The sequence below is a fragment of the Oryza sativa genome, chromosome 1, assembly GCF_034140825.1.
Source record: "Oryza sativa Japonica Group chromosome 1, ASM3414082v1".
Taxonomy (NCBI): Eukaryota; Viridiplantae; Streptophyta; class Magnoliopsida; order Poales; family Poaceae; genus Oryza; species Oryza sativa.
Window position 1 is genome coordinate 43,478,530 of NC_089035.1, and position 27,150 is coordinate 43,505,679.

At 43.9% G+C, this 27,150-nt stretch overlaps 5 protein-coding genes across 6 annotated transcripts; 1 reads left to right on the top strand and 4 right to left on the bottom strand.

Annotated features, from left to right (window-relative positions):
• Positions 1-286: 286 nt before the first annotated feature.
• Positions 287-2,810, bottom strand: LOC4323840 (plastoglobule-localized metallopeptidase 48, chloroplastic). The gene is made up of 8 exons (XM_015785242.3): positions 2,560-2,810; positions 2,342-2,399; positions 2,044-2,111; positions 1,427-1,606; positions 1,179-1,275; positions 986-1,092; positions 753-886; positions 287-645 (listed from the first exon to the last, which is right to left on the bottom strand). Exons 1-8 carry the CDS (start codon positions 2,755-2,757, stop codon positions 504-506), a joined length of 984 nt encoding a protein of 327 aa, XP_015640728.1. The 5' UTR covers positions 2,758-2,810; the 3' UTR covers positions 287-503.
• Positions 2,811-4,427: 1,617 nt separating this feature from the next.
• LOC136356316 (protein MAIN-LIKE 2-like) lies at positions 4,428-7,799 on the bottom strand. Its single transcript, XM_066310059.1, has 5 exons — positions 7,653-7,799; positions 7,198-7,577; positions 6,699-7,112; positions 6,370-6,570; positions 4,428-6,265 (listed from the first exon to the last, which is right to left on the bottom strand). Exons 2-4 carry the CDS (start codon positions 7,300-7,302, stop codon positions 6,463-6,465), a joined length of 627 nt encoding a protein of 208 aa, XP_066166156.1. The 5' UTR covers positions 7,303-7,577; positions 7,653-7,799; the 3' UTR covers positions 4,428-6,265; positions 6,370-6,462.
• Positions 7,800-11,705: 3,906 nt separating this feature from the next.
• On the bottom strand, positions 11,706-16,729 carry LOC4323841 (pentatricopeptide repeat-containing protein At3g48250, chloroplastic). Its single transcript, XM_015785177.3, has 2 exons — positions 14,951-16,729; positions 11,706-12,213 (listed from the first exon to the last, which is right to left on the bottom strand). The coding sequence occupies exon 1, from the start codon at positions 16,690-16,692 to the stop codon at positions 14,971-14,973; it is 1,722 nt and encodes a 573-aa protein (XP_015640663.1). The 5' UTR covers positions 16,693-16,729; the 3' UTR covers positions 11,706-12,213; positions 14,951-14,970.
• Positions 16,730-19,904: 3,175 nt separating this feature from the next.
• LOC4323843 (protein DEHYDRATION-INDUCED 19 homolog 5-like) lies at positions 19,905-22,272 on the top strand. Its single transcript, NM_001372195.1, has 5 exons — positions 19,905-20,110; positions 20,738-20,850; positions 21,418-21,495; positions 21,597-21,820; positions 21,922-22,272. Exons 1-5 carry the CDS (start codon positions 20,026-20,028, stop codon positions 22,028-22,030), a joined length of 609 nt encoding a protein of 202 aa, NP_001359124.1. The 5' UTR covers positions 19,905-20,025; the 3' UTR covers positions 22,031-22,272.
• Positions 22,273-22,483: 211 nt separating this feature from the next.
• Positions 22,484-27,149, bottom strand: LOC4323844 (uncharacterized). Of its 2 annotated transcripts, none has more exons than XM_015785198.3 (15): positions 26,816-27,149; positions 25,915-26,067; positions 25,727-25,835; positions 25,498-25,641; positions 25,195-25,299; positions 24,658-24,741; positions 24,304-24,419; positions 24,120-24,221; positions 23,929-24,042; positions 23,610-23,666; positions 23,469-23,535; positions 23,146-23,199; positions 22,992-23,066; positions 22,867-22,902; positions 22,484-22,772 (listed from the first exon to the last, which is right to left on the bottom strand). In XM_015785198.3, the coding sequence occupies exons 2-15, from the start codon at positions 25,941-25,943 to the stop codon at positions 22,656-22,658; spliced, it is 1,209 nt and encodes a 402-aa protein (XP_015640684.1). In that variant the 5' UTR covers positions 25,944-26,067; positions 26,816-27,149; the 3' UTR covers positions 22,484-22,655. The 2 variants fall into 2 exon arrangements, with proteins under 2 accessions (XP_015640684.1, XP_025878288.1); XM_026022503.2 differs by having other exon boundaries at positions 26,167-27,149.
• Between the last annotated feature and the right edge of the window lies 1 nt (position 27,150).

The following is a 27,150-nucleotide window of genomic DNA, read 5'->3' on the forward strand; positions in this document are numbered from 1 at the left end:
ATGGACACCATCCTAGTCATTAGATTGGAAATGGCCTAACAAGATTAACTGAGGACATCGCCACACACAAAAAAAAGAAACAACATTAAGCAGCTTAAATTATCGTTTCATGTTGGTCCAAGTTAGACTGGATTGGCTACTTGGCTTGACCCATGTACATATCTTACACACACAAATTTTACGTACCTAATTCGTATAAACCAACTAACGAATGTTAAAAAAAATCTAAAAAAAAGTGCATATACTTTTAATAGTATTACACCAGATGTATATAATATCGTAGATGTGTATAGCAGTTAGTTTATTTTTCTTATTAAAGAATCAATATATCTTTGCATTTTCTTGTATATCTGTGGTGTGCATATTCTTCACTAGAATACAATCTGACCTCCAACAGTTCGGTTCCGTTCCATCCATGTACAAACATATACAGCTAGATTCCATTTCTACTTCTACTTGTACAGTGAAGTGAGTTGATCAGGCCGGTCCAGCCTGCAGCTTAGCTAGCTTGCATCGTGATCATTGAGCTGGAGCTGAATGACCTTCTGCTGCACCGTCTTGTACTCTCGGCTCCTGGACCACTCGTCGATCTCGCGGGCTCGCATCACCGGCAGAGGATGCGACAGCTCTCTCGTCTGAGCGTTCCTGCACCACACACACATATGCATATGACAAACACCAAATTAATCTCACCAAGCAGTAGCAGCAAGTTAAAGCAGCAGCTGGAGTAAGAAGATGTTTGTTTGGCTGACCGGATGTACCAGCCGACGGGGTTTGACGCAGCTTTGTCGTAGGAGCGAGCTTGCTCCAGGAAGGCGTCCACGTTCAGCTGGTCCGCAAGCGACGGGCACCCTCCGGCCAGTTTCATCAGCACAGATATCACAACCTCTTGACAATCAATCAACACGCCCGTTCAGTCACATTAATCATCACCGAGTAGTAAGTACTAGTACACTGCTACAAATCCAATTCAGATTTTGATTACCTTGGGGTCCTGCACTACAAGAAGAGCCGCTCGATCACAAGTCAGCTCTGCAGCCCGGAGCCACCTGTAGAGCTGCTCTTCCAGAAACCCAGCAACCATGCCAAATCCTGGTAAGATCAATACATGCATCTGATGGATTAATACTAGTGTACTCCCAATTTAAGGTTAGTTATTCAGATGGAGATCAGCTTACCAGGGACAGAGTATGCTCCCATTGTCAGTATGTTGGCAAATGTAAGCCACACGCCATGGTCACACTTGAGGTGTCCCAGTTCATGAGCCAACACAGCCTAGCCAAACACACAAATCTTCACACCATGAGTTACTACTAACACCATAGTCTGATATGATATCTTCATGGTTTACAATGCAAAGACTGAAGAGAGCGGGTTAACTGATAAATAAACACACAGCTACTGATGATCACAGTCATGTATCTACCTGCAGTTCTTTTCTAGTGAGCAGCTCCACAAGGCTTGTATGAACAACTATGAATGGCTTTTTGCCACTGATCGCTAAGGTGTAAGCATTAGGAACAGGGTTCTGCCGAATGTACAAGTCAGGAGCGTCTGTGTTCAATAGTTTTGCTGCCTCGGTCAAGATCTGATGAAGATCTGAAAGCTGAGGAAAAGAAACAAAAGTGTAAATGCCGCAATGGAGTAAGAAAAGAAATCATAAGATATATAAAAGACATGAAATGGTAGAACCAGTGTATGGTTGGATATCAGCGTTACTTATGCTCATTGTTTGTGCAATGTTCTACAAAAAGTTTTTTTTTCCCAACAAAAGTAATTTATAATATATCCATGGATTTGTCTGCATGTCTTATGCGTGCTTCTGCCTCTCTTTTGCTAGAATAACTCCATATTCATAGTGGAAGTAATATTATGATTTACATGGAAAAGTTAAGCCTCATGGCTTTCTATCGGTACTACTGGTTTGTCCTTTTTTTTTATCTTTGATGAACTATTTTCCCCTTTCAATGAGGTTATCTGTTATTGCAATAATAAGTTAAGAAATTGAAAATGGCTTAAAAATGATTAACATGAAAAGCGCACCTGGTTTTCAGAGACTAGCACAGACGATCCAATGTTCTGAAGTACCATAACTTGCTCAGAAACTGGTCCTGCATTAGCATTTAGGTAAAAAGAAAAAAAAAGATTAACAGCAAGAGAAAGGCACAGTATGGAGCAGTAAATAACACTGTGAAGCAAATATTAATTCAGCTAAGTTAAAAGAGTTACAAAAAGGGGAATTGATCAGTGAAGGATGATAATAGTAATTGATAAGGGTAACCTAAGGATGGGACTAAAGCTGAAAAGAAGAGAGGGGAATTATTGAGTAAGTGGTGGTGACCTAGCAAAGCCTTGCCCATATCATTAAGCCCTGGAACTGCTCTCAGCAGCAGTGTGTTCTGCAGGCCAAGGAAGGAGAAACTCAGCAATCATCCATCATCATTCAGGAAGGACATACTTAATCCTTGTATTACATTACATATATACTACAGTAGGCATGATATATCATAAGCACTGCAGCAGTGGAAGCAGGCAGTAGCAAATTAATTGGGAATTCACCTGCTTGTCCAGCGGATGGCGGAAGTCGTCTGCATCAAGGCCCCGGGCGGCGACGGAGGCGCCGGCGCGGGCAGAGATGACCTGGCGGCGGGGCCGGTGCCAGTTGCGGCGGACGTGCTCGTGCTGGTGTGGGAAGGTGGAGGCGGCCGGCGGCAGGAGGAGGCGGGGAGCAGAAGCAGCCGCCGCCGCCGCAGCCATGAGGATGAGGGCAAGCAAATTAAGCAAAGTAAACAACGAGGGCGACGACCACTGCGCGGTAATTTCTGCTCAGCTGGTAAAATACTCTGGCAATTTCCCGCCGTTTCTTTTTTTTTGCTTTTCTTTTTTGTATGGTCACAGATGATGCAACTTGCAGCAAACAAGAGCAGCAGCTGATTTTTTTTGAAAGATAGCAGCAGCTGAAATTGACGAACGAGTGATGCGAATAGATTCATCGCCATTCACCAGGCAGTCAGTTAAGCAAAGCTAGCAAGCAAGCAAACAACGCCACTCGATCATTATCAAGCAAGAGCAGCACGTCGCTGTCTGATCCATCGACTGACGTGTTCCATCTCAAACCGCTTAATTACCTAATAGCCTTCCTCACGGCCGGAATGAAGCCCTAGTAGTTTTTTACCTGAAATAATAAATTAACAAATAATGCATCGTCAAGATAGATATATATATTATACATACAGATAATTAAAGTCTAGAACTAAACGAATGTGTATAGCAATTAAGTAGCTCTTCCTTCTTACTATAGTTCGACAGCGATTAGTACGTACAGTAGAGTTCTTTTACCAGGTACCAACCACAGTGTGTAGTAGTAATAAGTCACTGCTGACGTCTCCTGCAGCCTGCAACGCGGCGCTTCATCGCGTTCGGCGTCGGGAGGAGGAACAATAAACGTAGTAGTATATGGTTAGAAGAGGTGGGCCGCGAATGGGCCAGCCTAGTACACCAGTGAAAACAAAGGGAACGTAGAGTAGTACTTTTTAGAATTTTTTTCGTTTTTAGATTTTTTTTAATATTTACAGAAATAATCTATCGGCCAAAAAAAATTGCAAAAATATACCCTGCCGCCCCAGTGGTGGGCGGCAAGCTGACGTGGCAGACGGCGGGTCGACCGCGCCGTCTGCCGCCGTCGGCCAAAATTGCAATTAGCCCCGAGGGCGGCAAGGGGCTAATTGCAATTTTTGCCGCCCATAAAGAGCTTGCGGCCGTACTTTTTGCATCTGGGTCCCTTGCCGCCGGACCCATATGCAAAAGGTATGGCCAAAAGATTTTTCTATGTTATGTTAATAATAAATAAAGAAGTATTTATTGGTAAAACTTGTTATTATTGTTATAAAAATGTATTGAAGTTGGTTGTTTCGCAATTTCATATGTTAAGTGAGGTATTATTTTGTACCTTATTTGACGTATTAGTACTCGGATAATTAATATAGGCCTATCGCAGTCTCGGTCGTAGAAACATTATATGGACTTAAACAAGGAGAATTATGTAACATGAAGAAATAGTAGTACAATTTGAACATGATACAACTATTTCCATTGCGGTTACATAGATGATATTAGATTCGAACTAGGAGGGAGGTAGTGCAATAGTTGAACACAACGACAATGTAGTAATGGGACAAGGAAGCATGACAGTAGAAATTTCAATATGTCAAGTTGTCCGATAATAGCTAACCCCTACGTGAGGATCCCTCTCCTCTCTCAAACCGCGCTTTAGTAACCCTGTATTGCTCTGGTAGTTCAAGCTGCATAACACGGCTAGGTGGAGTTAGAACCCTTCTGGTGTCTATCCATTCTCTGTATTGACATCTCCTTGGTGGTTCCTGGGAGGAAAGAATAGATGTAAAGCGAGCAAAGTTAGTAAATGTTGTGAGAAAATAAGGATTCATGTAATCAAAATATTCTTACCATGAAATCGTCGTCAAGAATATTTGGACAAACAAAGAACCTTCGACCCAATGTTGTAGGCTTTATGGAACGGAGAACCTGACAACGATCACCACACCTGCATCTTGGACGGGCTTCCCATGGAGGGAGTGCCGTAGTTAGCACCCGACAGTCGCTCTGTTGTTCACGACATTATCGTTCATAAGCCGCTTTTCTATGTAAGTATTGCTCAATACTTTCGGATGCGAAATACCAGCGACCTTCTTGTAAACAAGTGCTTAGGTCGAGAACGGGATTTTTTGTATCGACCCACTCGATTTATGCGCAAGCCGTAGTGCGCGTCTGCCGAATAGAGTAGTGTTACGAAGAATAAAGCGATTGCCCATACGGAATGAATAAGCATGTGCAGATAATAAAATACCTCACGGTCATAGTTAGGGCACCTAAAAAAGCGCATTCCTCGAATATCAGGATTCCTCGAAGCCATTAGTTGGCATCGATCACCGCATAGGCAGAGAGGACGCTGGCACCAAGGTGGTAGTAGGTATACACAAGGATCGCTACGCCAGTTCAGATCCTCAACACCCCGACGTCTAGCCATTGACGAAAGCCGGTAGGATTTGTAATGAAGCAAGTGGGGAAGAGAGTACTGAATGTGACTGAGTTCTGAAAGATTGTGAGGCCTCACTCGTTAAGGCGACTTATATAGGCGCAAAAAATCGAGTGATATCCCTGACATGTGAACGTGGTGGGGCATGGTGGGTACGCTTGATTGGCGCCGAAAGTTACATGCCTGATCGGCGCCGAAAGTTACATTGGTTGTATGCGGCAAATGGCGGGCAAATACTCGTATCGCACGCGAATAAAGGAGGCTGCATCGGTGCGGCAGAAAGTAGCCGTGCATGCGCCGAAAGGTATCGTGCATGCGCCGAAAGGTATCGTGCACATATAACAACAACGTAGTCATTACACAAGCATACAGTTTTAGAAAGTGAAGCAAATAAACAAAAAGAAGACTGCTCTACTGGCCCTGCCCCGCGCCGCGACCACGCTTGGTCCTCCGGGCCTGTGCTCGCACGTGGTCCTGGGAGTAGATGAAACGATCCGGTGGCACAGCACGGGTAGCACGAGTGTCTGGCGGAGGAGTGGCCTGCGCCTGGTCCTGCGTCTGCACCGGCGGTGCGCCTCCCAGCTGTGAGGGGCCGATGACGTCATCTGTTGAGCCTGAAGCGAAGTCGAAGTCAGTGATGTCGAAGAGCAAGGTGGATGGCACCAAGCGGTCCGACGAGGTCCCAGCATGGTCCAGTGGTGGACCCTGACTCGACGTGCGCACTCGGAGAATCGAGCGCATCGACTCCACCATCCGCGTGTACGTCGTCAAGTGCTCCTCTACGGGTACCGGAATCCCCGCGCCTAAACGTTGGATTGTCGTTGAACCGTCAACGACGACCCGGTTGATGTCGTCGACCTGCATGGTTAATTTGTTCATACATATTCGTAAAATTTGACGAAGAGAAAGACATGAAAACATAAAGGAATGGTGCGATGCAGGGTACTCATAGCACGAGCAATGTCCTGGTCGCGGTGCCTGGCGTAGAGGTCTCTAGTGCTCGCAACGTGGGGCTGCTGCTCCAAGGGAGCGAAGGTGACCCTAGTATGGGTGCGTGGCTGGTACCAGCGTAGGTAGGCCTGGTATGCCTCCTCAGTGTGTGGCTCTCCCTCGTGGTCCATGACCTCCTCGGTTGCGAGCAACCAGTACTCAAAAAAAGTCGCCAACTTGGCGGGCCAGTCGCCAGCTGACTGCTGACCCTTGCGCGAGTACCTGCGAATTAATGTGTCATATTAGTGTGAATCGACAGATGTTACAAATTATTGTGGACAGGTAGATTTTAATGCAACAACTCAAAGCGTAGTGAAAGATCTTACCGGTGAACAGCAGCTGGGACGGTCGTCGGAAACGGTACTGGAAAGGGCTGACGGAAGCCGAACTGCCACATCACGCGGAAAGGGGCGTGAGGCTCAACTCAGATGTCGAAGACCATCGGAACCGTAGTCATCTAGTACGTCTGGTCCCTGGTGCAGAGTGTGGACAGACCCAACGGCGCACGAGCCTGGGTAGCCGCGGCACTGTAGGGCTCCCACACGACGTCAGTCGGCAGAAGGCGGTCGAACTCCATAAAAAACTCAAGATACGACCACCTAACCTGGACGTGAGCCCATCGGCGCTGCAATACGAGAAGATCGATGCAACGTACCTGACGACGGCACCACAGAGTACCCATCGTAGGGTAGTCGACCTCTGGTCGCTCCGCGTACAGTGACTCCTCGTATGCGTGCTGGTCCACCTCAGGGCGGCCGCTCGCAATCCTCTCAGCTGCCCAGATAGAAAGAAAGAGAGGGCACCCACCAAAGGTCGTGCTGGGATCCGTCTTCGTGCAAGCCTCACAAAGGCCACGGTACAGAGCCGCCAACAACGCGGAACCCCAGCTCCACTGAGGCACCTCGCCTACCGCGGCGTCGGCGATGCTCTTGGCGTAGTGCACGAGTCCCTTGTCGACCGCGTGCCCGTGACCGCCACAGAACATCACCCAGCCAAAAAGCCAGAGCAAGTACGCCTCCAAACAGTGGCTGTAGGAGTACTCGTCGGCCTCCGCCTGTAGCTGCTCGACCTGCAAGCGTTCGATAAAATATTAGGCACCTTAACTGTGGACTAAATATGTAGTACGCTTGTCATTTCGGTACAAAAACACTCACGGTGAACTGAAGCAGCCACCTCTTCGTAGGTCCGGTGTTGCGGTGGTGTGCCAACGGCTCGAGCGGGAGATGCGGTGCGCGCTGTACTAGTGCGAAACGTGCCATCAGATCGTCCTGCCAGTCCACACCCGTGGTCACTAGCCCAACAGCGTCTCTCGTGAGCGGTAGCCCCAACAAGTACGATACGTCCTGTAGGGTAGGGGCTACCTCACCGCACGGCAAGTGAGCACGGCAAGTGAAAAGTGTGCGTCTCTGGCCTCCATCGGTCGACCAAAGCTGCTAGGAGGGACCGGTCCACAGTCCATCGTCTGGCCGGGTCCGCGTCGCCGGCGGCAGCCTCCACCAGCCGACACATCGGTAGGAGGCCGACCTCACACAGCCTGCAATAACAAATTAATATGTCATTATAAAAATTATTACAGCGCAACTAATTTATAGTAATACACTGTTCGTACCTCTCGACAAAGGAGTCGTGAACCGTAAGTAGCTCACCGCACGTCCGTGCCCGGAACATCCCAAGCTGAGCCCCCTGCACCGCAGTAAGGTGAGACCGGTGTCGGTGATCTATCGCGGGGTCCAACAACTAAGGTGTATCCTGACGTGCCATCTCTGAAAAATATAGTGTTTCGTGTTAGAACAATTCAAAAAGTAGTAATGTAAAACAAAAGATAACTTGTAAAATTATGAAATAGTAATAAAATCATGAGAATAATTATGTACAACAAGAGTACAGGCTATTTAAATATAGCAAACGTTACTAAGGGTACATAACGATGACGTGCAATTTAACATATATGTAGAGTTCGATAACATAACATAACATAACATAACATTACGTGTCGAAGTCCGACATTACATCAGCATACCTAAAGACACTAGGTGCCTTAGTCTGACGTTACATCACGAGACCTAAAGACATGACATGCCGAAGTCTGACATTACACAACGAAACATAAACACATCGATAAGTTCAAAACAAATTACAAGCAAAGCCACATGCCAACATAGAACATAAGAACTACACCACGTAGCCAGACGTGGCACGACGACGCCTAGGACGTGGTCGAGTGGAGGTAGTGCCTTCACCCGTAGGGCGAGCTCCATCTGCTGCTGATCCTGATAGTCCTACCTCCGCCGCACTTGGTTTCTCCTTGTCTTTAGGACAATGCTTGTAGGTGTGCCCACGTTCATCGCATTTGCTGCAACGCTTCACCCTGCCAGCCTCCGACTCGTCCATATCGTTGCGGATGCAACGAGTCCTCCTCCTTCCAGCCTTGCCTCGGAGCTTCGATGGGTCAGGAATATTGAGTACTTCATCGTTAGTCTCTGTGAACTCCCCAGCTATGCCGAACCCATAAATCTCGCCGCTCCATGTATGATATATTGCTTGCTTACTGAAGTACTGTGACACATATACTGTATCTGGTATGCCACACTCCGCTGCGGCAGCAATGACATGGGTGCATGGCCTGTGGAGCAGCTTCGGCTTTGCACAAGAGCAATGACATGTGCCGTCGGCTTTGAGAACACACTCCTGCTTCACTCTCTTGCGGTAGATACCCCTGCCTGCCTTATCTTGACATAGTATCTCAAACCTGTGTTGTTAGGTACCTTGCACTAGAGCTCGATGTTTCATGGCCTTTTTACGCAACTCCTCTAGCTTTTTCTGCATGAAAGTTCCAAACAAAATGCTGTTGTTCGGCATAGAGGGAAGAACTGCCTGGAACCGATCCCTAAAATACCTGCATGTCCCATGTAAAATGAACTCCACTATGCCAACTAGTGGCAGTCCACGGACACCACGCATCACCCAGTTGTAAACTTCTGCCAAATTTGTTGTCATTATTCCATATCTAGCACCACTTGTGTCATACGCCTTGGCCTATTTCTCTTTTGGTTCATGCAGAATCCACTGAGAAAATTTCCAAATCTCCAATCCAGTTCTTCTAACCAATGTTGGACTATCCGTTGGGAGAGGTCCAAGAGCTTGAGGAGGGTCAGCAACGGCGGTCGATGGAGCCGCTGCACGCTGATCACTGCATTTGGCTGTCAATTCATCTAATCTCTTCCAAAGCTCATTGAATTTTTTCTCCTGGTTCTGATTGCATAGCCTCTTGAACATGTTCATGAGCTCCTTGTTCTTGAATTGCTTGAAGAAATTAGCTCCCATATGACGCATGCACCACCTACTCTGTACATCTTCCCAAACACCAGGGTATCCTCGTTCCATACTCCCAAACTGCAACTCTTCTATCGCTCGCAGAATGCCAGCGTGCCTATCATGTATCAGGCACACATTTGGCCTCATACCAACAACTTTTGTTTTAACCAATTTCAGGAACCAGTACCAGCTGTCGGTATTCTCACTCTCAACAAAAGCAAATGCCAAGGGCAATACCTGATTGTTCCCATCTACCCCTATTGCTGTTAGTATCTGGCCCCGATACTTTCCTGTCAAGAATGTCCCATCAATGCAGAGAACAGGACGACAGTTCACGAATGCCATCTTGCATGCTTGTAGAGCTAAGAACGCCCTTTGTAGCACACTCTTGCCAGGATATTCAATTGAGGGGAATTTCTTCACTTCGTAAGAGCTCCCAGGGTTTCTTTCCTCGATAACACCAAGCAGGCGTGGCAAATTGTCATACGAGGCTTCGTAAGTTCCAAATCTCATCTCTATTATTTTCTGTTTGGCCCTCTAAGCCTTGGCATAGCTAATAGTATACTTGTATGTCTCTTCGATGTGTCGGATTATTGACCTTGGTTCATATGTGAGATTATCGATGACATGCGCATACATCTCAGATGCAACAAATGCACATGTAATGTTCCTGTGGTATTTCTAAACACCAGGTAGAAAACATGTATGCTTGGTAACGACTGACACTGTCCAATAATCCTTCCATTTCCCCTTATACGCGTGCACTCTCCAGGGACAACCATCTTTTTCCTTAACACACCGAACTTCATATTGCGACCGGTTGGACTTGGCAACCCAAAACTTTCTATGAAGTGACACTGCAAAATGTTTTACCGCCTCCTTCATATCTTCTGCTCTACTATAAATCGCTCCCTAAATAACCTCATTTTCTTTGTACTCCCATCTCACACTATCCTCTTTAGAGACGACCAGCCTAGAAAAATCCTCACTAGCCCATTCTGCTGGATTAATATCCGTCTCATCATCTGACGAATCACCTTCCTCTACACGCTCGTTGTCAGAATCCTCCCTCTCCATTTCATCCACAATGGCACCGACAGTCTTCCCCTCGTCGGCCACTCCACCTGGTTGAATGCCCACTGGAGCTACTACGCCCCCGTCCTCTCGTGTGTTGACCTCCTCCACAGAAGTCTCATTTACTTCAGCACTTGGTCCCTCGCCATCATCCATGTTCATCTGCACACCTGGATCCTTCGAGTGAACAAACGGAACCATAGCTAGAGGCCACCCACGTTGCAATGCATTTTCCACATACCATCTCCACACTCGAGAGTTTTGAACTGGCATTAATTCCCAATAAAAACCCTCAGTTGCCCGACTTACTATAACATTGATTGTTATGTCACTTGTCTGTGGATCAACTCTCAAGCCCCTCATTAACCATCCTTTTATAGAAGGTACACTCCTCTTAGCCGGTCTATCAATTCCCCTTTCTGATACAATACAATCTGACAGATCTACCCCAATTGGCCCGTAACGGATGTTTCCTGGTCCATGGTAAACTTGGAATATTTGTTTGTTTGACATATCTGTCAACGAAATAACTAGATCATATTACTCTTTCATGCAATAAACATCTACAACGTAATATCTTCTTGTATATGCCAATGCAACGGTAATGTATTGATTCCAAACTAGCAGATCTACGTAGTTACCGATATCTACAATACGCACTTCTAGATTAATACAACTAAAACCCTAAAAATATAATGCATTTATTCAAACAAAGTTTTAAAAAATACACACTATTTAACTCAATAGTCACATATAGGATCTATGAATATTACCTGAAATCGGCGTCTGAATCCGACAGGGCTTCGCCCCTTCTTCTCTTCTCCTCCCCTTTCTTCTTTTTTTTTTCACTGGATTTGAGGGGGGAGGAATGAGGGCTGGGGGCTGGGCGGCAGGCCTTTTATAGGCAGCGAGGCCTGCCACCCGGCAAGAGGGCGGCAAGGGGCCGCCTGCAAAATGGCCGGCCCCGACTGGCTTTTTTTGCATTCGGGCCCCTTGCCGCCCCACCAGAGGGTGGCAAGGGCTTTCCTGCAAAAAAACCCTCCCTCCGTCACCGCCCGTCCCTCTCCCGTTTGCCACGTCAGCTTGCCGCCCCAGAGGCGGGCGGCAGGGTCTATTTTTGTAATTTTTTTTGGCCGATAGATTATTTCTGTAAATATTTAAAAAAAATCTAAAAATGAAAAAAATTCGTACTTTTTATTCCTTTCATTTCCAATAAATAAAAGTTGATTCGGGATTTTTTTTTAAGGTCATAGAAGGCTAGATAAGTAAGGAATTTTACAAGCTGTAACAAATATTTTCTGTAATGTATTATATATGGAAATTGTTTCAGCATTACCCAAGACACAGCAATCAGACAGACAGAGGTAGCGAACCAACAGGCAGTAGCTAAGCAAAACTGCAAAAGGAGATGTGGGGAAGAAAAGAAGGCAGGCAGCAACCTGTAATAAAAGTCGGTGCCTGGAAAGAAATGTTGACGAAACTGATGGGGATGCTGGTACATGAAAGATATGTGCCGGTACATGAAGATGCCTATGCGATAATATTCGGCATGTATTATTGTTGGCAGAGTGCGAGGAGCATCTTCAAAGACCAAATATCTTGAGCATATAATCATCATATCGCTGCTCTCTGTTACCAATCTTTGTCTTGCCAAACTCCGTCAAGCATGGAGTGCTTGAACTGACCCAGCTGGGAATCTATCCATCCAATCTAAGCTGCCATCACATTCAGCCACAGTTTTTGCCCTCTGCCTCTGCTGAAAATCCATCGCTCGAGCAACTCTGCAAATAAACGAAAGAACAGGTTATTGAACCACGCACGTGAAAAGATGACCAAGACAAGGAAAAGCAACCAATAGTTTTTTTTTTCAAGTAAGGGAAAAGGCATCGAATAGTTCGTTTCAAAAGAAAGAAATATCAGGGTATCATATGCATGATGATAACTTTTCAGTTAGTGGAAACGTGTTACATGTACCAGAATACTACTTGCAGCATCTACAGATGGATCCAAAATTGTTCAGATTATATTTCAAAACCTTTAGAGCATTGCCTCAAATTCATGTGACCATCTAATAACGCTAAGTAACATTTCAGAAAAAGTTTCTAGCTGTTTTTATTCATGCTGCGGCACAACATTACACAATGTCTAGTAAGATGAATCAAAGTTATACTTTGGGGCTCCTCCCCACAGTGGTTCAGTAAAAAAAAAAAAGGAATCAAAGTTTCTGTGGGTAAGAAAGGACAAAATATTGTTCACTTAATTTCCACTGAAATTAACAAACATAACATGCCTGGGATTTCTTAATATTGTCACACTTAACAGAAAACGAAAAACATTGCACACACTTGGTCCCAGGTCAGCACATGATTGAAGGTAGCTATTATTATTGTCAAAGGGAGAAAACAACTCAATGATTTCTACTGCAAGTGATAAGAAGAAACTGCCCATGGAACTTAGCTTTAGTTAAAGTCTAGGTAGCCAAATTATGCAAGAGATGACGGTTAGGTCGTGTGCTGCCTAACAAATTTGAATGAAGAAAGACAACAAGATGAAACAAATAAGATTCGTTCAAATTTGTCAGAGGTAGGGAATAAGATTCTCGCTTATCCTCCAAAAATGCACATCCTCCTTCGCCTATAAAAGAGGACAAGAAAACATAGCTTCCGCAAACCAGTTCCATCCCTTCCTACACTTCCTCAATACCTTTACAAGGAGCCAGGCAACAATGTCTCACTCTCATAATCAGGTCCTCTATTTCCAAGCCCAAAGAAAGGTCAGATTTCAGGATAACCAAGCCAATATTATGAAGGAAGTACCAATAGGAACAAATGAGAAGTTGGTGCATGACCAAAGGATGAAAGATGACAAGAACAAGGATGTAGATTCAGTAGCTTCAGACTTCATCAAGCTCAAGCACAGGGCTTGGGCACTGCAGAAGAGCGCAAGCATGTATCAACCTTCTTAAATGCGGTTCCAATAGTATGGTATTCTCCACTTATGCGTCTTCACTACATAGGCTCTGGTTTGAATAAGACATGTTGCTTGAAAGAGCCATGGCTATCGCCAAGTTGTGCTACTATGGTATTGCTATTTGCAATATATGAATAAGAAAGTATTGTGTCTGTACTATTATTTGCCGCACGCCCGCACAAATGTATGTGATACCTTTTATGTTAACATGACCATATTTTAAATTGTTAATATTGCAATGTGGAACTAGACTACTATTGTTTGCAGCAGGATGTACAGCATACCTTTTTTTGTGAATATGAGGGCATTTTATTTATACTATTATCGTTCCGACATATTTCTATTTGAAAAGTTACAAAGTTAAAAGCAGCGAACAGAACCAGGTCAACCACTTTTGCCAAACCCTGTCAAGAACAACATAGCACGCAAGCCCTCATGGCTACAAGTGGGTATTGATGCACATCAGACAACAAAGGAGTCAGACGCTTTTGAGGAACCTTTGTTCGTCCTAATGTAAAAGAAAATAGATTTCCTGACATATTAATCTTCTCTAACCAGCTAAGAGGAAGCAAACCTATGGACCATTAAGTTCCTGATTTCTCCTTTAAGTTACAATGCAAAATCGATCAACAAGGTGTTTTATCCCAAAAAGGAATAAAAAAAGGTGCGATTGCAATCCCAAATTAATGCTAGACCATAGCTGCATATAACTTAGAAAAATAATTATGCTGACAAAATAACTTTCACAAGCATGTTGTAGGAACCAAAGGCTTGTGAGTAGGAAATAATGTGATTATAACATAGCCACTGACATAAGTCAAGAGTTTTTCCCTCTGATAAGGGATTATATAGCATCATCGACTCATCGTGTATGTGGTGCTAATTGATGTCATCACTGAACACCAAGGAATGATATAACACCATTTGATATTTGGTGTTGTATCCTGCAGTATAATCTATCAATTATCAAGTATTACTACAAAGGCAGAGCTTCGAAAAAAAGACTATAGCATTATGGCATAGTTTGGCAGCAAACTATGGAGTTTTTATCGCTAACGATAGTTGAGGCAAGGATTCAAATTCTGCTTTTCCAAAAAAAAAAAAAAAATCTCCAGACTTGGCTAGAAGTGGCCAATTACTGGTCAAATATAAGCCATACCTTTTTGTCCCGGCTTTTCTTTTGAATAACGACATCTAATAACAAATACAGAAATAACATATTCTTTCTGGTATTTTCTGCTCATGGAACGGTGGTATCGACCTCTCTTAATATGTGCAGGCAACATTACTGGTACTATAGTAGTATTACTGGAAGAATTTCCAATGTACGTTCACCAAAAAAATGTGCAGATGTGCTTTAATTTGAATGGTAACTTTAGGAAAGGCCATCTATGTAGCTGCAATGATACTGTCAACAGTAAAAGAAACAAGTGTGGCACAGGAAAGTTAATTCAGCAAAAATATCCTTTAGATGTGGCAACTATCACACCATGATTACTAAACAACATCTAGTGAGTATAAAAAGGTAGGTGCTTGCCGTAATCTCACCAATAATTTCTTGCACTTCATCAAGCCGCACTCTCACTTTCAACTTTTATTGATTCAAACAACTCGGTGACATCAGGATGCTTGCGGATATGGAAAGGGCATTTATACAGTAAATCCTGAGCTTCTGAATATCTTCCCTCTGTGAAAAATGACTTGAAAACATGCAGATAGGCAGTGGGTGATGGGTACTTGTTATTCACCGTCAAGGCCTTGAGAAACTGCCTTGCATCATCAAATGTCCCGTACTTGGCGATGTGAGTAGGGAATGGGTCTGCAAAAGGTGGGAACTTGCGTGCTTTCATTGATCTCAGGAGACCCAGAGCCTCCTCAAGTTTCTTTACCCTCAGCAATTCACCAATTATATGCTTGTAAGTGCCTTGCCAAGGGCTCAAGTTGGCCTTGTCTACCATCTCAACAAAGAAAGCATACGACGCATCAATCTTATCATCGCTACAGAGACCTTTCACCATTACATCCAACAAAGCCGCATCTGCCTCCAAATTCTTCTCAACCATTTCCGTGAAGTACTGCAGGGCCTTTTCCACCTCCCCAGCCGCACAGTGACCTTGGATCAACATGGTCCAAGTCTTTAAGTCGGGGACACACCCTTCAGCCTCCATTTCATCAAGCGCTTTGCGAGCTTCATCAAACCTGTTTGCCTTGCAGAGCCCAAAGATCAGTTGGCTATACGTAATATTGTCTGGCTGATGACCTTCGCCTTTCATCCTCTTCACGATCTCGGCAGCCTCATCAAACCTCCCATTACTCGTCAGCGCCCTATGGATGCCATCAAAAACATCCTTAGTCTTGAACTCCCACACCGCCTCGAACTTCCTAACCACACGATAGACCAGCTCAAGGTCCGGCGAAGGCCCCAGAGCAATGCGCCTGATGAGCACCGGACCATCCTGCTTCGATGGCTTGTAAGGACCATCCATCATGAGCTCATAGAGCTCCACGGCCTCCGTGAGCATGTGGCGCTTCTGGAACTGCCTCGAGAGCTTCACATAGGTGTCGATATCGACATGAATCCCGTCGGCCTTCATCTCTTGGATGAGGTCCCAGAACTCCCGCATGGACTCCTCTCGCCCGAGCACCCTCACCATGGCATTGTAAGACACCGAACCGTGCTTGTACCCAATCTGACGCCCCGCCCACCTGAAGAAGGCTAGAGCCTTGATCGGATGGTCCCTCACCTCCCGGAGCACCCTGGCCACGGCGGTCTCCGTTAGCGGCAGGTCGACGCCCTCCAGCTTCTCGTCGAGCTCCGCGCTAGCATCCGAATCCGAGCCATCCTCGAGGGCACGGACGGCGTCGGCGGCGGCGGAGGTGGGGGTCCCACCCTTGGCGTCCTCCTGGGCCTTGGCGTAGTGGGCGGTGAGGGAGGCGTAGTCGGCGGTGAGGCTGGCCTTCTTGAAGGAGGCGAGGGCGGCGAGGTAGGTGCCCTGGTCGATGGAGTGGCCGGCGTCGTTCATGTCGCGGAGGAAGGGCCAGAAGTGGGAGTGCGCGGAGGTGGGGTGGGAGGCGAGGGTGCGGAGCATGAGGTTGTAGGCGGCGGATCCCAGCGGGTGGCCGCCGGCCTGGGAGCGGCGGAAGAAGGCGAGCGCGACGGAGGGGTCCTTGGAGAGGGTGCGGAGGGAGTAGAGGACGGATTCCGGGGTCGGGGCGGTGGCGGTGGCGGCGGCGGTGGAGAAGAGGCGGCGGAGGCGGGAGAAGGCGGTGGGCGGCGGCGGCGGCGCCATCTCTCTCTCAGTTGGGGTTTCTCTAGGGCTTTTGGTTACTCAAGGTGCTCGACGAAATGGGGAAGAAGAAGGCAGGTGGAGGTGGAGCCATCAAGATGGGCTGGGCCTCTCACAATGGGCCCATCAACAGAATCTTCATTGGACCTTAGGCCCAATGTAAAGCCACTAGGATGAACTTGGGCCTTTTGGCACAGTTGGAACTTGGATAGACATTTCTCATTTTCGGAAAAAAACGGCTTTCTGAAGAAATTCTCACCACGATCATCAGTCAATGATATTCGTGTAAATTCGTGCGTTTTTTGATATAATTTGTTGGTTTCAGACGTGATTTATTCGGTCCGATCTTGGAACAAAAAAATGTTCTAGCTATGGTCAACACAAAGCAGTTTTGTTTTTATATGATACATCTTCAGAGGATAACTAAAGAAAGATATAGTTCTCCAGTGTTGCAAGAACAGTTGCAGAACAAAATGGATTGTTCGGTTCTGAAAAAAGGACAGATGGATTGTCTTGTCAGCATAATTGATATATGGTCCCATTGGCCAACTAATGGAAACAAAAGGAAATCAAAAGTCTAAGGAAAAGGAGTAGCATAGCATGCGTATTTTTCATGGAGGCAGAAAGGAAACAAAGAAGAAAGAAAGGAGAGGTTCCTAGTTGCAGTAGTACAGACAAGAACAGCATCATGGTTAGGATTTAGGAAAAGCAATCAATCATCTCCTTCTCCACTAATATCATGCTCTCATTGGCTTCTAACCCACTAAACAAAACCAAACCTACATCTGTCGCTGTAATCCTTTTTCTGAAGAAGAAACATATATTACACGCCGAGAAGAAAAGGTGGTGGTATGAATTGATCTAAAATGGAGAGAACTAACTGAGCTGACTCAACAGCAGGTCACTTGCTACCCAATTTCTTAATATCAGAGGAGAAAAGGCACTTTTCTGAGAAATATTACTTTTTTCTTTCCTTTCTCTTGTCTGTAAAAAGGATCAGAGCACTGTCATCCACTAGGCTTATACACCTGTCGAATCTAAGAACAAGTCTGTCAAAAAGTTTACAAAGACCATCCTCAGATCAGTGGACCAGAAGCAGGGTTCCATGTTTTGGAATGCAAAACAGATTATCTTTTTTTCCCTTGAGGGGGAGAAATTTGGAACTGAAAATTTTGAAATTTGAACAACTTTTCACTGAATTTGAATATCCTTTTGGTAATTTTACTCCTACATGAGCACACCCTATTAACTATCAAGAGCCACCAATATACCTGAAATTTTGGGAATTTTGGAAAATTGAGTCCAAATTTGTGACATCCAGCTAATAAGCGAGAGATTGATTGAAGCTACGTGATTAAAAGAAGAAAGCAGAGCTAGGCATGGCGCTTTCTTAGGTAGAAGGATGCATGCAGTGAACAGTGGTGTTAGGTTGAGAGGTTGGAGTTTGCCACAAGTGAAGTGATGAGAATGTAATGGGACAGCAATTAGCATTAGCATTAGCATGACCGACTAAGTTGGTTCACTGCTTATTCTAACCAAGGACAACACGAGTCCATGTCCATCCATGCTTTCTCTGTCAAGTGACTGGACAACATGGCATTCTTTTTAAATTTTCTTCTTTGATTCAAGGAGGACAATTCGCATTGCACTGGGAAAGCTACGCATCATTAAACTATGTTTATTGTGGATTTTGTACTTTGTGCATCGAGTTTGATCTGTATTATAATATTGTCCAGAAGATGGCAGGAATCTTGGCAGAAATAATACTATACTCCACATGTAGCTCTCTGCATAATTCCTGGATAGTTTGCTGCTCATTCTTTGTCCATCCTTTTCTTGATTAAGTACTTTTTTCTGATCTTTGAGTGAAGATCAAGCACACCATATCTTCAATGGATGCTCTCATTGCCCAGACTTCGAGGAATTAATGGCACAGCTCAAACAGATGGATGATCTGAAACAGTGGAAACCTGAAAATATGCACAGTTACATCAAAAAGATGATCGTCTTGACACTGAAACACAGATAAATCCCCTCTTGTGCTATATATGTTGAGTAAATAAATATCTGCAGCTGAAAACAGGTAGTACAATTAGTGGATAAGATCTAATGAAATCTCAAGAGTAATATATGCCACAACAATAAGACAAATCAGAAAGATTAACAGTGGGCCTATGAGGCAGATCATTATTCAGACAAAAAGGTGTCCAGCAACTACATAAAACTTTCTCCTTGCAAGAGTATGAAGAGCAAAAAATTAAAGAGAGAGCACTAGCACACTAGCAGATGCAATGCAACATCACTGTCTCTTCAATTGAATCGAGTGGCCACAGCTGCTTCCTTTTTAATTCTCTACAGGGCTGGAGTGGCTGCAAAGTCCAGAGGCAGTAGCTTTCTGCGCATAAAGTCGATCGATCGAGTGAGTACATTGAGGAATAACAATAACTCCATATCATCTCATGAGATGGCTGGCTTCCACCAACAACCATACACCACGCACGGGTAGCTTTCACGCTCGATTGCTGACTGGAAAGATACTCACTACACACTGCATCTCTAGTAGTATTCATCACATTAATTAACTCAATTGTGGCAAGAAGAATTCATCGTCTTCTCCTTTTGGTACTTAGCTGTTAATATATTCATCAGTCTTGTAAACAAATTTTAGTATCAATTCCTTGATGATATGCCCATCCAAAGCAACCTGCTGCACTTTGGGACAATAGGACGGAACTGAACTGTTGAGCCATGTGGGAGACAAATGCAAGTAAGATCCTACTTGGCATGTGAAATCCAAGAAAGTTGTTATGAGCTACATATAACAAGAGAGATTAAGATTAAGTCGGTTCTTATAATTTATCTGATCAGAGTTTCGTGCCATGCTAAATATCCCTTAATCTGTGTAAACAACAAAATCATTATTCGGTGACCGTCCGATTGTAATCCCTTTTTGGGTCAGTGGTCGAATCAGCTGTCATTGTTTTTGGCTGAATTCATGAAAACAACTCCTTCGTAGGGAAGACAATTCCTTGCACCGCACGCAGCCATGAGCTTTTCTTTTTCTCTATATACCTAGTCATCAGCTAGTCTCCTTTATGCAATTTCTTTTATCTTCTCTTTCTTTAAGCCACCAATAATACATAACATTTTTTTGTGTGGACAGAATAGGATACTCTTGGGAGCCATATATATGCAGGGAAGAGGCTAAGGAGAGCAACTCCACTCACTCTGTGTTTCACTTGCTGCCTTTCAGTTGCAAAGCATAGCTGTTCTCACACCTGCCTTGTAGCTAGAGTGGTTAGCAGAGAAGGGAAGCAGTGGAGTTCAGGTTCAGCCATGGAGGTTGAGGCTTCCTACAGCTATGGCTTCCTTCCTTCAGGCAGGCACCAGCCTTATGCACCACCTCCTCCCCACCCTGCAGGTATGCTTGCTTGATCCATGGATGCAAACCATGCGTTCTTGTGGCACTTCTACTTCTTGTTCCTACAGTTCTTGGATGAATAGTTTCTGCTTATTGCTTCCTCTCTTCAGCTAAATTTGCTATCAGATTGTTCTCTGCATCTGTATTGTGCTGTAACAGATTCATGTCTTCTTGTGGCACTTTTACTTCTTGTTCCTTCAGTCCTTGAATGAATAGTTTCTGCTTATTGCTTCATCTCTTCAGTCAAATTTGCTATCAGACAGTTCTTTGCATCTATATCGTGCTGTAACAGCTTCATGTATTTTCCTGGCCTTTCTTGAAGAGTATAGCTATGTTTGTCAATGAATTTCTATGCACCTTTTTCCTTGAGTTTTCTGTCACTATTTTGTGGTTGTTTGCAAGCATTTAGAAGCATTGGCTTGGTCTTCAGATACAACCAAAAAAAATGCGCTTCTTTCTTGCCTTCTCGTTTACCTTGACTTATGGGAATCATTGCAAGATTGAGAAGAAAGCTGAACACCTGGCCTTTTTCTTCAATTCAAGGACTAGCATAAAAGAAAAAATAAGTTTGATTAATGATGACTTGACTTACAACATTTTTAACTGGTTTCTTCTTATTTGATTCAGAGGAAGGCGAATTGTGGGAGTACTTTCCATGCCCTTTCTGTTACATCGAGGTTGAGGTGCCCTTCATCTGCAACCATCTTCAGGAAGAGCATTGCTTTGACACCAGAAATGCTGTAAGAGAGCCTACCTCTCAACTTGTTCTATTTCTCTCTGTAGGTTGTTTTTTGGATGGACTAATATGCAAAAACCAGCTTTCATTAATCAAAGCCTAGTCTTAATCTAACCAGTTGCTCATGATGTATATGCATCTTCAATTATGAGATAGTACCTGTATATGCAAGGGAACAATAATAGCTTTCTTGGACCACTTAGCAAATCTGGAGTTATAGGGCCCGTGAGTAAGCAATCTTCTAGAGACTCCCAAGTCCTAACATGATGCTGTATTTATATTAACACATTTCAAGGAACTGACCCTAATTTCCTCTCATAGAAAAGGACTTTTGTGAAGTAATCTCTGGATGAAATTATTGTTGCTTAACAAGAACTTGTGTTAACAATTTCAAGAAACTTAGCATAAGTTACTGACATATGAGACAATTACTCGTTCATACTACAAATGTGGAATATACACAAATTAGATAAAGTTCCATGCTAAACTTGTTCCTAAACAAATGGTAAACAAGTCAATTTTATGAACTTGCTGTCCATTCTGAAGCTGAGTCGATGTTCATGGAATTCAGGTGTGCCCGTTGTGCGCCGACAATATAGGGAGAGACATGGGTGCCCATTTCAGAGTTCAACACTCACATCTTCTCAAGGTACCACTAATCCTACTACTTGAGAACCAATGCCAGTATATTATAAGCACAATGAATCATTCACTTCATCATCTGATCAAACATAAATCTGAACATGGCAGAGAAGGAAACCTTCTAGGCCCAGCAGCTCATGGCCTACACCCTCCAACAATTCAGACCCCTACTTTGAGGGGCCTCCACAGTATATGATGAACAACAGGACATACCAAGATCCTGCACCTGATCCACTGCTCTCCCAATTTATCTGCAGCATGGCTCAAACTGACACTAACTCGGATAACACAAACACTGAAATTGCAGTTTCAGCAGTCTCACATGATCAGAGGTAAATAAAGATTTCTGTTCATCGTTCAGTAGTTTAGAACTTGGTGTTACTGGAATACTGGTTATGAATGCCAAGTAACTGATGATGCATTCTTGTTGCAGGTTGAGTCAGCGTGTGACTCTGACTGATGATGCATCCAAGCTGGAACTCAAGGAAAGGTTGCAAAGAATCGAGTTTGTCAAGGAGATAATCATGTCGACAATTCTTTAATTTGTTGTCTAGTGTTACTTAGCAAGTTTTATTTATGTTTTGTGTTTTGTGAGCGCAGATGTATCAGTCATGTATGCGCAACATCCCCTGGCTCACAGATATATAATCTATACCATGTAATATTCTAGTAGATGAATGCTTGCATACTTTGGCTCCAAGTTTGTCATATGAATTATTATACATCTGGCAGGAGAATATGCCATATCCCATACTAATACCTGGATACATAATTACATTAAAAAGAACTCCATTGCAGGAATCGTCTGTTCCAGTTGACTCGATAGCATCTTCCAGTTATGAGGACGACTAGACAATGCTTCTGGTTGTGGTCACACTATATAATATTAAGCTATAATAATAATAAGAACACAGCATGGAGGGAAAAAAAATAAAGTAGAAACAGTGAGGAGGGCTGTGACAACTCATGAAAATAGCATAGCACAGCACAGCAAGGAGATCAAACAGAAAAAATGGAATTAATAGATAGATATGACGTTTCGTATGCTCTACACGTATCATGAATATCACCATCATCATATCTAGCTTAGCTCTCTACACAAGTGCTACTATTGTATTGGGGCTAAAAAATAGGTGAGCGGATTAACAGCAGGTAATGTATAGTAGCCTAGTGGACAAATGTTACGTTTGGTGGGGGGACGCCCATCATCTCGTAATATGACTTCTCTGCCTCCGCAATTCTCGTCTGGAAAATTCCCCATTCTTTCCGACAACGTTCCCTTACCTGAAATAGAACAACAACAAAGCTCAGTAACAAGCATTTATGCACAACCCTGCAAGGAAGACGATTCGATAAAAGAATGTTGTTGGATGCCTACCCCTTCCCACGGTGCCCTCCCGTGCTCTGACTGCCCCTGTGAATTTTCAACAAAAGACAAAGACATTAAGCACAAACTTTTCCGGGCATCTCGTTCTCTATAGATGTGATTCTTTTGATCCTTACCTGGTTCCCAAGAGAAGGAACCACTTGATGTACAATCCATTGGGAATCAACGACACCGATTTTCTCATGTGCAGGCTGCAAAGATTAAAATAATCAGCCAGACAGATGGAAATGATATGGGCAAAAGCCGTAGACAAGTATGTGTGCTGCATACATCTACACATCTTCTGAGAGCGAAATCAAGACCCCATCCATGAACCAAGTCATTCTGCAAAACCGATAAGATCATCAACCATGTGAAGATGTGTAGCACCCCAAGGTCCTGAGTTCAAATCCCCATAGGAGCGAATTTCGGATTGGGTTATTTGAGGGCTAAGTTCCCTGTTTGATAGGCTAAGTTCCTAAATTAAAATGGCTGCATATATCCGGTTGGATATAGAGGCCGGGTAAAAAATACCCTTCTCTAAAAAAAAAATCAACCATGTGAAGAGGTGGGCAGATAATGGAAATCTGGTACCTATGAAAATTATGTCATACCTGAATCATATGCCATACACATCTCCATGCATCTCTGGAGAACACCGGGGCCATTATTTCAACAAAGCTGTACATCAAACACAAATAGTTAGCCCCTCTTCACATACATCAGCTACCCAAGTAGAGGAGGAAGCTACATACGCAGCACAAGGTGGAAGATGAGGGTCAGTGCACCAGCCTGGTCTCTCCTCTGTCTCCCTGTAAAAACGAATCCACAACATAACTTTATGAGATTATAAAGGGAAAGAAATGAAGTTCTATTGATCAGTAAGTGGGCTTTTTTTTTTTTTTGCCTTGCTCAAGACTTCAAATTCTGAATCCTTGTTACAAGCACATTTTTAGGAGCATAGATCAAATGATGTCTCAACCTTACTAATCACTATGCATTATAAAAAAATGCATGTTTGTAAGGGACACAAACCATACAGCTATAGCTACAGATGAAAGTTCTTCCACTTACTTGTGAACCTGGTGATCCCCTCTTCTTTTGGTCATCTGCCATGTCAATCCCCGATCTGGCTCTAAACCAGGTTGTGAGATTTCTAGCTGATATTTCTTGACAAGTTTAATGTACCTGCATTGTAAATCCTGTCAGCAGAATCACCAGAAATCTGCAATTGAGAAATTGTTCAATGAAGATCGAAAGCATACTCCTCTGCGTTAAAATGCTCAACTCCAAGATCCTCGTCCCAGATAAATATGTACTCATAAGATGCCACGATATCAGGGTGTAAGAATCTTTTGGCATACCACCTACAATTTAAACAAAACAGTATCTTTAGAATCACCTTCCAATTTAGACAATTATAAAGGATATCAAAGGAGCAGAGTGTACCATTTCGCTTGCCTCCGTACACTAACATGTATAGCTCGCTTTGACCACTCAAATTCATCCCATTCACTCACCCGACCATCATAGTGAAATAACAGGATAGCAAAATTATCAGAAAACTGCAACAGCAGAAAAATAAAAGATTAGGCAATTGACAAGTTACAATTTCATGGTGTGTTTAAATTAAATACAAAGTAAAGTGTCCAATGACACAAACATGCGCTGTACAAGAAAAGAAACAGCGGTTGTTTGACTATACAACCTTTGGGTGTGGCAGTACTTTCAAAGGTGTCTTATAGCTTAGTTTTCAAGTTCTCTAAAAATACATGTGTATATAGTTCAATTTTCAAGAATTACCTTCTTGACTGCCCTATTTATGTTCTCTTTCTGCGAAATTCCGACAGTGAAAGTAACAAGGTACTTCGGTTTGAAGGGTAGATCCTGCAAAATTAAGTATCAGTATCAGTGACAGACAAATATATAGCTATACACTTTGTAAGGGACATCAATACTATTTTTTAGGAACAATAAAGATCAGCGAGCAGAAATTAAGACCCATTGCCATTAGCCAACTTTGATGGAACAATAAGGAAAAACCAGAAGAGAATTCACAAAAAACAGCTCAGATTTGCATGGTCGAATCATCAGTATATAGCAGCATGAATTAGTTGCATGAGAACAACTAATAGTGACAAATCGGCGCAAGAACATAAGAAGTTATTTAAGAAAAAAGCTGTGAGAACTGAGAAGAATATAGCATATTTGTTTTCTCTTTTTAAGTGGAAATATAGCATAGTCAAGTGAAAAAAAAAAGAGAAGGCATCCAAGAAACTGAACATATCCTGACAGGAATTAGAGCTGATATGAAACATAGAGTGGATACATGAATATTACCTCATCTGGGTTTCCCCATAACCTGCGTGGATGAAAATCGGACTCTGGTACAACAATACCAGGTGCCAGGCTCTCTGCTCCTCTGGGGTTTGTTGGTACATAAATCTAGAAAGTTATCAAGCAATAACAGTGTCAGAAATATCAAAAGGAAAAAGTTGGTCAGAAACAAAACATAGTTCCCCTTGATGCTGTCATTTAGAGTAAAAGTACTGTATTCTTGCGCAACAGAAAAAATGGGGGAAAGAAGATTGTTTGTGGTGCATCACTCAATTGTAGGATCAAAGCAAACACACAGCATCGTACCTTCATGGCAGTGTCTGAGCTTGATTCAGTATCATTTCCCTTTGCATTCCTAGCAGCTGTCCAAGCATGATTTAGTATCGCTTGAGCTGTCAATGCTGAGTTCTTGTCTTCTATGTACGAAACAATACTAGATGGGAAGTGAAGCTGCAACATATGCAAAGAGCAGCATGTTAAAACTCTTCAAAGGAAACTTACATCAGTGCAGTGTATTGATAAGCCATGTCCATACCTTTGTTATGCTAACTGCTGGGAACGAAATTCCAATAAAGAAACCTAACATCACCCCAATAACTGTTACTACAAGAAGCCTCATGCTTTCGTTGGGTTTGCGAGGTGCACTGCATGAGCGCCAAGATAAGGATCAAAAGGAAGTAGCATAGCAAGGAATATAGATAAGGAAAAGGAAGCGAGACAAACCTGCGACCAACTATTGGAAGTTTGGCCATTGTTTAGTATACTGGTACAAGCATAGGAGATGGAGCCTCGTGAGTGCAGCTTCTATGCATTGCGCAGCGAGAACATAACGGTGATAGGTGGAGTCGTGTATGCACCAACAGAAGGAACGCAAACCTGAAGGACAGTGATACATAAATGAAAATAAGACGGATGTAGCTGCATAACAAGGTTAGCTGAACCAAAAGAGAATTAGATTGATTACGATAACAATACCATCAATCAACGGGTAAAGCCTTTTGCGAGTGGCAACTAGGCTTTTGTAGGTTGGAGTTGTTTGTGGGAATAAGGCCTTGAGCTTTGGATACAAGGCATGGAAATTGGAGGTGTGCAAGGGAGATCCCGAGGCTTGACTTAAAAAGGGTGGGTTCTTGGAGGGTACTTGTAGTAATGGTAAGGGAACGTACAGAGTAGACAGTCGGTTCATGGTTTAAATTAAGGCAAGAAGTGGGTTAATAAGGTTGCAGAATATAGAAAAGCTGTGAACTGGCGACCAACTAACCAAGCTACTAGTAACAGGAATCAGTTCATCCTGTCTGTCCCCCGCTTAAGTAAACATGGGGAAAAAAGACACGCTTTTTTTTAGGGGGACAAGAATAACAGTTGTACCGTCTTTTTTCCCCCCGCCCCGTTTGCGAGATAATCCCTCCCGTAAATAGTCCATACAGCGCAAGTACAAGAAGAAGAAGAAGAAGAAGAAGAAGAAGAAAAATTGGTTTTGGAATAATCAGTGGATGCGTGAAGAAAGAAATTGGGTGTGGTTATAAGGAGGAGAGGGAATCTGCAGGGCGTGGCAATTGCAATTTGGTACAAGAAAGAAGAAGATGGTGAGGGGGTGGGGGGAATTGGAGGTATAATAACGTACCTTGGGTGGTGGAATCGCCGCGAGGGGCGAAACCCTAGAATCTGTGAGTCCAATCCCGCACCAGTGCGGGTGCCCAGGTCGAAGAAGCACGGGGCCGGGGCAGTAGGAGATTTGGAGAGGGGAAGGGGTTGGGGTTGGCGCGCACTATGCAGGCAAGCAGGTCGATGAGATGGGATTGCGTTGCAGGGGGAGAAGAAGAAGAAGACGACGACGACGACGAGGAGGAGGTGGAGGAGGAAGACGACGATGGCGTGGCGTGGCTCCGGGGGGGGACCAGACCGAAACCGCGACGCGGCTTCCGTTTCGACTCCTCCTCCTCGACCTCACTCCAGCTG

Bases quoted from the DNA above. Each gene is read 5' to 3' on its own strand.
- LOC4323840 (XM_015785242.3), bottom strand. From the start codon at position 2,757: ATGGCTGCGGCGGCGGCGGCTGCTTCTGCTCCCCGCCTCCTCCTGCCG. The intron at 2,112-2,341 runs GTCACCACCACT...ATGCTAATGCAG, and splicing joins TATGGGCAAGGCTTTGCTAG to GACCAGTTTCTGAGCAAGTT. The intron at 646-752 runs GTCAGCCAAACA...TGTGTGGTGCAG, and splicing joins CCCGTCGGCTGGTACATCCG to GAACGCTCAGACGAGAGAGC.
- LOC136356316 (XM_066310059.1), bottom strand. From the start codon at position 7,302: ATGGCACGTTTCGCACTAGTACAGCGCGCACCGCATCTCCCGCTCGAG. The intron at 7,113-7,197 runs GTGAGTGTTTTT...GAACGCTTGCAG, and splicing joins GGTGGCTGCTTCAGTTCACC to GTCGAGCAGCTACAGGCGGA. The intron at 6,571-6,698 runs GTACGTTGCATC...GGAGCCCTACAG, and splicing joins CTCTGTGGTGCCGTCGTCAG to TGCCGCGGCTACCCAGGCTC.
- LOC4323841 (XM_015785177.3), bottom strand. From the start codon at position 16,692: ATGGCGCCGCCGCCGCCGCCCACCGCCTTCTCCCGCCTCCGCCGCCTC.
- LOC4323843 (NM_001372195.1), top strand. From the start codon at position 20,026: ATGGAGGTTGAGGCTTCCTACAGCTATGGCTTCCTTCCTTCAGGCAGG. The intron at 20,851-21,417 runs GTAAGAGAGCCT...CATGGAATTCAG, and splicing joins GCTTTGACACCAGAAATGCT to GTGTGCCCGTTGTGCGCCGA. The intron at 21,821-21,921 runs GTAAATAAAGAT...TTCTTGTTGCAG, and splicing joins GCAGTCTCACATGATCAGAG to GTTGAGTCAGCGTGTGACTC.
- LOC4323844 (XM_015785198.3), bottom strand. From the start codon at position 25,943: ATGGCCAAACTTCCAATAGTTGGTCGCAG. The intron at 23,667-23,928 runs GTAAGTGGAAGA...TCGTTTTTACAG, and splicing joins GGGGATCACCAGGTTCACAA to GGAGACAGAGGAGAGACCAG. The intron at 23,536-23,609 runs GTATGTAGCTTC...TTTGATGTACAG, and splicing joins CATCTTCCACCTTGTGCTGC to CTTTGTTGAAATAATGGCCC.